Source organism: Oreochromis aureus, linkage group 13, assembly GCF_013358895.1.
Source record: "Oreochromis aureus strain Israel breed Guangdong linkage group 13, ZZ_aureus, whole genome shotgun sequence".
NCBI classification, from domain to species: Eukaryota; Metazoa; Chordata; class Actinopteri; order Cichliformes; family Cichlidae; genus Oreochromis; species Oreochromis aureus.
In genome coordinates this window covers 6,734,829-6,745,337 of record NC_052954.1, presented here as the reverse complement: position 1 = coordinate 6,745,337, position 10,509 = coordinate 6,734,829, and the positions used below count along the sequence as shown (strand labels likewise).

The following is a 10,509-nucleotide window of genomic DNA, read 5'->3' as shown; positions in this document are numbered from 1 at the left end:
GTATTTTTATTTTTTTAAAGTCATATTGTCTGTGTAGAGTCTCACCCATCCATTTGATGGTAGTATTAAGCACTTGAAATGGTAAATGGCCTGTATTTATATAGCGCTTTACTAGTCCCATATCCAGTCATCCACATACACATTCACACACAGGTGATGGCAAGTTACATTGTAGCCACAGCCACCCTGGGGCGCACTGACAGAAGCGAGGTTGCCGGACACTGGCGCCACCGGGCGCTCTGACCACCACCAGTAGGCAACGGGTGAAGTGTCTTGCCCAAGGACACAACCCCAAGCCGGGGCTCGAACCGGCAACCTTCCGATTACAAGGCGAACTCCCAACTCTTGAGCCACTTGAAAAAAGGGCCTGTGATTGTTTTTTGGTCCATTCAAGAGGCTTCTTCAGTTGTTAAAACTGATGGAGAGCCCCAGGTATTTTACCCCTACTGGAGTGCTCCTGAGAGTCAACATATCCTGTAGTCAGAGGCGCATCTAGAATTTTGTCATAGAGGGGGGCCACTAAAAGTTTTGGGGTGGCACACCAAAACCAGAATTTCCAGTTTTATTAAACTGTTGTCAAATATAGGTTACTGGAAAAATACGGCAAAAAAAGGGCGAAGGAAAAGAATTATATAGTTCATTTATAATTAATATATAGTTAATTTCAAGCTATTACAGTTGATACACATGTACATATGAAAACCAACCCCCCACCTGCGTTTAAGTACACCTGCATGTAGTGATGCAGGTCCTTAAGCATCACATGTTCCAAGGTGTTAATAAGCCAGACGAGTCATACTAGGCAACACAGATTTAATTAACGAACATCATTTGTTGTCCAGGGCTCCATTTATTATGTTATGTAAACGTCTCTGATCAGCAGGATGCCCTTTGAGGAATAATGTTAAATATGTAATGACAAATTATGTGGTACGACAAATCACAACAAGCTAAATAACTGAACTTCATGAGCTGTGGATTCTTTCCTTGTTTGTCTGAGCAAACTTTGCTTTGTTCTTATCACATATCTGAGAAGAGAGATTCCAGAATCTTCCCGCTGTTGAAAACTTTGAATTCATGTAGGTACATGTGTGAGTGCTATGTTGGGTTTGGGCCCATTCAGGATTTTCTCTACTATTGCCTAATGTCTGCTGGAAAACATTCTTATCCCTGTCATTCTTCTGCTGAGTAAAGTGTGTGTAGTTGATGGATGGAGGCCTGAGAAAAACAGAAAGAATGAACGTTCATGTTTTACTGATTTTATTATATCCACATTGCAGGATGAACACAGGTACTTCAGTGGCGACTGGAGTACCTGTGAAAGAAATGGGTATAATATAAATCTGGATGTCACAAGAAAACACCAAGATTTTTGAAGCTCTCAGCCCTCAAAATATATATTTCTCAAAACAGTGCAAACATACAGCAAAACAAAATACATGACCTGCAGGAGGCCGTTAATCACCCGAAATCTTTAACTCGTGTCAAAATTATTAAAATCATCACTGCACAAAATTACAAGTTCCTTCAACAGTGTGTAAAGCAGGATTGTAGGGATGTTTTAGGAAATGTGTGTCTTATTTTCTAATTTCTTTATTTGAAATGCCATGGTACTCTCTAAAGAAAGCAGGCGCTTGCATTTGCTTCTGTTAGAATATGTGTTCCAATATATACATTTGTTCAACAACACAGAAGCAGTGAAAAAATGTAGACTACCAGTACAAAAAGCTATTTGGAAACAATAAAAATATGCAGTAGTGCACTGCAGTAGCAACATGGTGCTTGGACCAGTATCCCACCTCTACACAGTTCTGCATCGTCCCATATTCTTTTATCATCTTCTTGCTACATCATTATACACGCTTACTCCTCTTCTGGTTTCGTGGAGTGATAAACTGTTTACCAAAACATTGTCCTCTATCTTGGCGATGAAACTGTTGACTCAAGCTTGGGAAATGTGCTCTACTATAGCGATAATTGTGGCATTTATGGGCTTGGCAGGTTTTGACAGTTAAATAGGCTCTTCCACATGTGCATACTTAAAAAATGAAAAATGGAGTCACAAAGGTGTATACAACCAAACTGTTCAAATTGTAGACAACTTGTTCTTGCAACATCCACCTTAATGTCATACAGCATTTACAAACTCCACCAAAGACTGAAAAGCGTTTCACACACTGTTTTGACAGCTTGACAAAACAGCTTGTTTTGTCTAATGTGTGCTGTACGAATCTGAAAACACACATCGTAAAATATGTAGCTGGAGAAGTTAGTGGCTCTTGGCAAGAAACACTCTCCCCACATCAGTCACTCATCTTTAACATAGTAAGAAGGTGATTTGAGCTAGCTTTTTCTCTACTTAAATTTTCTTGTCTGATGTTTTATCTAACAAGCGTTAGCCAGTTTATAAACTTGTCTATTTCAGCTAAGCAGAAGGTAGTTTGGGGATGCCGTACAGTGTTTTTTTTAGTCAGTAACAATATATGAAACCAGCGTCAAACAGTTCATGGACTCCTCACTCCTTACTCACAGAAGTCATTAGAGTCTTTAGCATCTTCCACAGATGCTGCTTCCAGTCTTACATTGAAGTAGACATTCATTGTATTTTAAAATCTATCTTTGCCTTTCAGCTGTTGGAGACTCTCGTGCTAACCGGTCTGAAGATCTTCTTGAAGCAGATGGAGGTCTTGAGGGCATCACGAAACATGGAGCTGGAGAAAGTGTAGACGATAGGGTCCAAAGCGCTGTTGAGGTAGGTGAAGACGATGCATATCATGAAGGCCTGGGTTACCTTAGTGTAGGACTTGCAGTCATGGGGGTGGATTTTCTTGATGTAGATTGCCGCTAGGCCTGTGATGACGCTTGGCATGAAGCACAAGGTAAACACCAGAATGATCACCATGACCGCTCTGATGGCCTTCCGTCCCCTCAGCTGCCTGCCTAGTCGCCAATGGCGAAGCCAACAGACTATCTTTGCTGAGCAGAAGAGCAGCAAGAACCAGGGCAGGAGGAACTCAGCAACAAAGGCAATGTAATGCAGCGTAATCGGCACAGGGTCTTCTTCATAGGAGTTGAAGCTACGGCACTTGCCACTCTCCTCGTGGAGAAGTTTAGCGGTCAGCAGCGGAATCCCACGGACCACCACAGCAGCCCAGATCAAGCCCGCAAGCCAGCCCGCCTGTACGGAAGTGATTTGGCTGATGCAGTGATGTGGGTGGACCACCTTAAAGTAGCGATCAAGTGCCACCGCCGTCATGAATCCAATACTGGCAGAGCGATTGACAGTCAGCATGAAGAGGCTGATTCTGCACCAGACCCATCCAAACACCCACCTGTCTCGCAGGTAGGTGTCGATGCGGAAAGGCACGTTGATGAGGACCAAGAAGTCAGCAAGAACCAGATTGAAGAGGAAGAGGGTGTGGGGTTTCCATGACTTCATGCAACAGCAGAAAATCCACAAAGATATTATTGTTCCCGGCAGGCCCAGTATCTCAATTATCAAGCCTATTTCCATGAACAGATTTTCTGTATTATTTTTCTTGTGCTCGTCGCAGTGCAGTAAAGAATTATTTGCTGCCTTCATTTCAGCTACGTCCCTTCTGAGCTCTTTGGTTTATCCGTAGTTCCTTATTTTCAGCAGGTCATGTGTTCTTTTATAAAAGAGAGAAGTGCAAAGAAAATAATTTTTTTCTTTTATTGAACATTTTGTGAAATACTAACACACACACCTGAAACTTTACACATCCTTCTGTTCTACCTTATTCGTCTGTTTCACTTTAGATGAAAGCATCTATCAGTAAGATAGATATCTGAAGCTAAACATGAATACAGTAACTAGTTTAATGTTAGAAGCTTTCAGCTAACTTTTTGGAAGAAAGTAAAGAAGCTCATTTAATGATTTCCATTCATGCATACCATGTAGTTATTTGTTTTTCAAACTTCAGTGTGAATCTCCCATGCAGTCTAACAAAGCAGTTTCCAAACTTTGTAAGTTATGAAAATGATTTCATAAAAGATACATTTTCCTTTCTATGTAGCGTAGGATTAACCATTAAAAAAAACATCAGGATTCATGTTAGACAAACAACTTTTGGTTTTAGGAGTTGCCATGGTAGCATTTATGTGCACACTGTGGATAAAAAATAATCATAATTTATGCCCTGGATTCTAAACAGATATAAAGTAGAAAGTTTTATACTCACCAGCAGTCAACACTGAATTTTTGCCTTCCGCACGAGAAGGCGGCGATGTGTGAAAATCAGCTTGTGCAGTGAAAGTGATATGATGTGATAAGATCCTTGGCAGTTTATAACTGCTGTCTTTGTCTGAGAGCTTGTTAGAACTTGTGGGTTATGAGTGCTCCAGAGAAGCGGCTCTGCAACTGAACCACTTCTGCTATTATAGATGGTGACGTGTAATAAGCACCTTTATGACATTTTTCTTGACTTTTTATGGCACACAATATGTCAGGAAATTGTGTAATAATTAATATTTTGAGAGAATCGTAAATTATTTGACATTATAGGGAGATGATACCTTTTTGTTTGCTAAGTGGGGGGAGTGTGGGAAAGGCTACCCAGGTCCCTAACAGTAGGAGGGGCCACAGCAAGCTTGGAATGCAAAACATTTGTTTTCATTTTTCATTTTTTTTCTACACAGTTAGTATGTGACTTAAATTGCTATAAATTGCCTCCCTTCAAATGGCAGAAAATGGCTTTAGTCCACTCTACACCTGGTCTCTCCTTTAAAGTACAGCTAATTTACTCTATCAAGGTGACTGTTGCTATGTCATCTCAAGGAAATAGTTTCAGACTATAAAACTAACAAGAAGACGAAAGAAAGGAGATTTCTTTCAAAACAAGCGTGACCATGTTGACTAGTGTAACTGTGAGCCATTATTAAAGATAGGGAGCCAGTGTAGATGTGCCACTACCAATATAACCCAGCACAACACCATGACGCAACAACTTTCAGTTTATAAACAGCCAGCAAAGCAGCAGCAGATCCCTCTCCAAACAATGTGACATAACAATGTGACATAAGGTAGCCCACCTTATATAGTGGCAACTTAACGTTATTCCAAGCAGTCGTTTGTACACTTAGACTTTCAGCAGTAAGCTTAGCAAGACTTCCACAAAGTAGCTTTAAACTTTATTTTAATGGTTCTCAGCCGGTGTGACATGAGGTAAGCAGAGCATTTTGAGGAAGCCAGTGCATTTCAGGGTGATGAAATGGCATTTTAAAATACCTCAATGACACTGCTTCTTAACATTAAAAAAAAGGTAGGGAGGCATCCTTTTCAGATGCCTGAACCATCTCAACTGGCTCCTTTCGATGAGGAGAGGGAGAGGTCAGCCACCCTTCAAAGAAAGCTCATTTCTGCCACTTGTATCCTCGATTTTGTTCTTTCAGTCACTACCCACAACTCGTGACCATAAGTGAGGGTAAAGACGTAGATCGACCAGTAAACTGAGAGCTTCGCTTTTACACTCAGCTCTCTCTTCACCACGACAGACCGGTACAGCGTCCACATCACTGCAGCACCAATCTATCTGTCAATCTCCCACTCCCCTCTCCCTTTACTCATGCACAAGACCCCAAGATACTTGAAGTCCTCCACTTGGTGCAAGAACTTGTCCCTGACCGGGAGTGGATACTCCACCCTTTCCGGCTGAGGATCATGGCCTCAGATTTAGAGGTGCTGATTCTCTTTCCCGCCACTTCACCCTGGAGGCAGAAACCAACTAAACCACATCATCTGCGAAAAGTAGATGATGTGGTTCTGAGACCACCCAAGGGGAACCCTCCCGCCACTTGGCAGCACCTAGAAATTCTGTCCATAAAAACTATGAGCAGAATCCATGACAAAGGGCAGCCCTGGCAGAGTCCATCACTCACCGGCAGTGTTGGGCAAGTTACTTTGAAAAAGTGATCAGTATTAGTTACTACTTCTTCAAAAAAGTAACTGAGTTAGTAACTAAGTTACAATATTATAAAGTAACTAATTACTAGGAAAAGTAACTATTGCATTACTTTAAAAAAATGTTTATCCCTCTGGGCTCCAGGGTATAGTTGGCTGTTTCAAACTACTTTTGATTTTACTTCTACATTTCACCTTTGTCTGAATTTACAGTTATTTTATCATTTTGACATACTGTATTAACACAATTGATCCAAAATCAGACACAAAAATCTTTAAATCCAAGTAGAAAAAAGTTATATTTTTTACTATAACAGCCATAAACATGTTTAACGAATCATTAACTTAAAATGCAAATAGAAATTGTAAATTTTCAAAACCTATGCACAAGTTTTGCAAACAACAAAGTTATATGCAGCTACTTACCTAAAAATGCAGCGTTTGTTTTATAACTATTTCAAACTATTTACAGAACAATCAGGTGTTCTGCATCAAGTAAGATGCCACACAAATTATTTGTGCCACTCCAAAAACTAATTTCTGTCCACTGTAAGATAAAGGAGCACATCACAGCCTGATACCTGCAGGCCTGAAAGCAGGAAGTGTATCACTCCTGTTTTCCACCTGGAGACAGCGTTTACATTGCAGTCTGGCTTTGGTGGCTTTTTGGCAGCACCTGTGATATTCAGCAGACACACAAAACAAAACTATCCACTACACTACACACTAACTACACAACACAACACACTAACAACACACTTCACGCTAAACGTCACAAATCTCTCACATCTTAAAACTCGCTCTCTCTCTCTCTCTCACCATCGTCACTCCTAAAACTTCCCCCTCTTCCTAAACAACCAAACGCCATGTTGCCATATCATTTTTTTTAATGGTCAACATGGTACATTTTTCCACCAATAGGAAAGAGTGGAGATGTATTCAGGAAAAAACATTGCGTATATTTTTTATCATAACTCTGGTTTTATGTGGCCTATCAACACAATTAAAAACTGGTATAAAATTTGAAGTCCACACTTTTAACACAAAAATGGAGAATCAGGGTTGCCTTGGGTTGACATCGCATCTTGTTGGTATCTGATTGGTTTGCCATGACGGCTTTATTCTTCCTCAGCCAGTCAGCAGCACTTGTGTGATTGTTTCGCCCCGCTAGGTCCCGGTAAGATAAAGAAGACAGCTTCAACCATCTGTGTGTTGAAAAAGTAACACATCCGCACCGCATTTTCTTGTTAGTAACTGTAACAGCGTTGTAATGATAGAAATAGTAATCTGTTAGATTGCTAGTTACTGAAAAAAGTATTGCCATTACTAATGCCGTTATTCCCATCCCTGCTCACCGGAAACAAGTCCGACACAATGATTGCATCTTTTACATCCAGTCATGGACAAAAAGCAATTCCAGAGACCATAAAAAACAAACAAAAAAATCTTCTTTTTTGCATTTTTCTTTGTAACTTCAATACCTTGTGGCCCATTCAATCTTAGGGGGTTTTTTTTTAACAATCACATAAGATGGTATTGTTTATTTCTTATGAATCTGTCTCTGCATGTGACAACATGGCAAAAAGTAGTCTTGAAGGCATGTTCTCTATTTGGAACTATGACAAAATTGTTTTTGAAAACTTTGGCTACGATTTTGGTAACATGATAGTTTCTCGACTATCATGTTACCACAGTCCAAGATACAACGTGTGTATCTGAGATCAAATGATAGTGGAGTTTGGCAATGAATGAGGTCTGAATCATGAGATCACTAATGTAATGAAGCCTTTGAGCTTGAGCCATTCTGTCCCATTGTGTCTCATCCTGATTTATGTCATTGCATCCCATTTGATCTCTCTGTTGGATCTTGTTTAAACAATATTATTTCACCTTACTGGAACTTGTCCTGATGCATGCTCAATCATCCAGGTAAGGAAATCCGAAACATTGATTCTGTTCATCTGAACGTAGCGTTTTCAGTGGGAAAAACATTTCATCAGTCATCCAAGTGACTTCTTCAGTCGCGCTGACTGCAGGTTTCCCCAACCTAATGTAGCCAGATGGGTTAATCTGCCCTCTCCACCTCTCTCACTCTCTCTCTCTCTCTCTCTCTCTCTCCCTCAGCGTTTCAGGTTGGGTTGAGTGGAAACACACCTGCATTCTAATTGCAGGGTGGCGACTGTCGGTATAAGGCCATGCAGGCTTCATTTCCCTATTAATTGCTTCTTTGCCTTTTGTGAGTCCGGTATCAGGCAGCAATGCACTTATTTTCTTGGGATAATCAGGCGGTTTCGATCAGGCTCTACAACAGTTACAGGTAGGCCATATATGTGTCCTCCTATCGAATTTAAAGGTTAAATAAGTGGTATAGTGGCTTATTGCTGTCCTGTTTACAGAGTGGCCGATTTACTTATTTCCAGCCGTTGTGGAGAGGGCTGCTGCACTACTACCAGCAACTGATATAGCGTCCTTAATTCTGGGGTAAGCAGCATTTGGCACTATTTTGCCGCTGACTATAAATTAGAATAAATCGTAGCTGAGCTTGAGTGATCTCTTCCCCATTTATTTTGCTGGTGTTTACTTACATCTGATATTTGTACTTGCACGTTTGACTTGCTCCAGTCTCCACAGAGAGCGCCTTTTTGGAGTGTTTGCTAGGATCAAATGTCATAATGACCATCATCGGCACAGGCAACTGTTTGCCTGTGGAGTGTAAATTCCTCGGCTTGTGTACTTTACTTTTCTTTGTTTTAAAAGATTGTGTGTGTTTTTTATTGTATGCTTGGAGTAGATTTTGGAGTTTGACTGTGAGCAATGAGCCTGGTGCTAAAGCCCCTTTTCCATTAGTACCTAGGCTCGCCCCGACTCAACTCAGATCGACTGGTTTTCCATTACAATCCAGTACTACCTAAGGCTGTGTTCACACTAATACGTTTTCGTTTGAAATCGCATCCTTTTCTCTCCGCTCTGGCCTTCCGTCCACACTGAGACAGCGTTTTTGGTCAAGGAAAACTGAGCTTTTTGAAAATGCTCTCCAAAGTGGATACATTTGAAAAAGCCGTTTTCACGTCACAGTGTGGACAGTGAAAACGCAGTCAGTCCATTTAAAAAACTTGGTGCTTTTCCTCGACATTTAGCTGCAACGTTTCAAAGAGCCGTAAACTAAATAAATGGCAGACAGAAATAACGCAGGAAGAATCGTCTTGTGTTTCACACATGTGCAGTACTGGAACATAAGCGTTTTCAGTCGTTTCAGTGTGGATGAACAACTGTTCGTAAACGATTGAAAACGATAGTGTGGACGCAGAGCCTTTTTTAGACCAAAACGCTGCTTTCAAATTTATCCGGATTAGTGTAGATGTAGCCTAATGTGTGTGGTCTCTCTCTCCACTGACCAGCCAGGTGCATCACTCGGTGGCATGCAGTCTGACGACATCACATTTTAGTACCTGCTCCCTTGGAACCCCGGACGGGCAGGTAGTAAAAAAGTACTTGGTAGCAGGTATTATGACCATAATGGAAAACCCTTAAAACCGTAGCGAACCATGCCAAGTCGATCCAAGTAGGTACTAATGGAAAAGGGGCTTAAGTGTCCTATTAGATTTTTGTGACTTTTAATGTTGTTGTTTGTTTTTTACTGAGGTGAACCGAGGATAAGCCAGTAGCCGTGGAACCTTTGGTGGTGGGTTGTTTTCGACACTCCTTTTGTTGTACAACACCTTGGGTGCACAGTTGGTTGGTGTGTGTGTGTGATTTTTCTCTCTCATGGTCCTCAGCTTCTGGTAAGTCCAGCTCCGTATATGGTTGTTTTGTTTAATTTAGGACACTACTACAGGATAGGCCATGCCACAGTCAACCTTCATTGTAGTCCGGGCTGTTAATTGCTTATAATTATTTTTGCTCTTCTTGTTTTCTACAAATGTATTCAAATAAAGGTATTTTAATATTGAAACCAATCTGCCTCAGTAGTGTATTTTCAAACCTGTGTAGTTTTTATTTTATTTTATTTTATTTTATGTTTGGTTAATTTGAAAACGCACTCATTCCTCTAGTTGGAAACTTTGACACATTTTAATCACCCTCCCCACCCCCCACCCACACCCCACCCCACCCCACATAGCAAATTTGGTATGGCCCGGATCAGGCCCACACAATGTGCTTACACATGGCCCACATACCACAAAGAATGACGGCCCTCTGGTGGCCCAGACCTGGTTTGCCAGAGGTGGCCCACACATGGGCCAGCACCCTGTGCTGGTCCAGAACAGTTTCAGCGCTGACCCCAGATGTCAGCCTAATGTGTACCTTAATCAAGCCATGTAATAACAACATGTGCCAGAACATGCAAAACAGTGCAAAAGTAACATGACAAAACTCTGTTCAGACAATGAATGGACTGATTCTTACATAGCACTTTTCTAGTCTCCCAGATTACTCAAAGTGCTCTATACAACATGCCACATTCACCCAATTACACACTTTCGCTTAACTGAGTGCTCCCTAACTACATTCATACACATTCACACTCTTGACATGCAGACTGGAGGAGCCAGGGATCGAACCACTATCCTTCTGATCAGTAGGTGATC

At 41.1% G+C, this 10,509-nt stretch overlaps 1 protein-coding gene across 1 annotated transcript; it reads right to left on the bottom strand.

Moving 5' to 3' along the window:
• Positions 1 to 1,237: 1,237 nt before the first annotated feature.
• Positions 1,238 to 4,330, bottom strand: LOC116315107 (hydroxycarboxylic acid receptor 2-like). The gene is made up of 2 exons (XM_031733282.2): positions 4,203 to 4,330; positions 1,238 to 3,650 (listed from the first exon to the last, which is right to left on the bottom strand). Exon 2 carries the CDS (start codon positions 3,581 to 3,583, stop codon positions 2,627 to 2,629), a length of 957 nt encoding a protein of 318 aa, XP_031589142.1. The 5' UTR covers positions 3,584 to 3,650; positions 4,203 to 4,330; the 3' UTR covers positions 1,238 to 2,626.
• Positions 4,331 to 10,509: the final 6,179 nt, after the last annotated feature.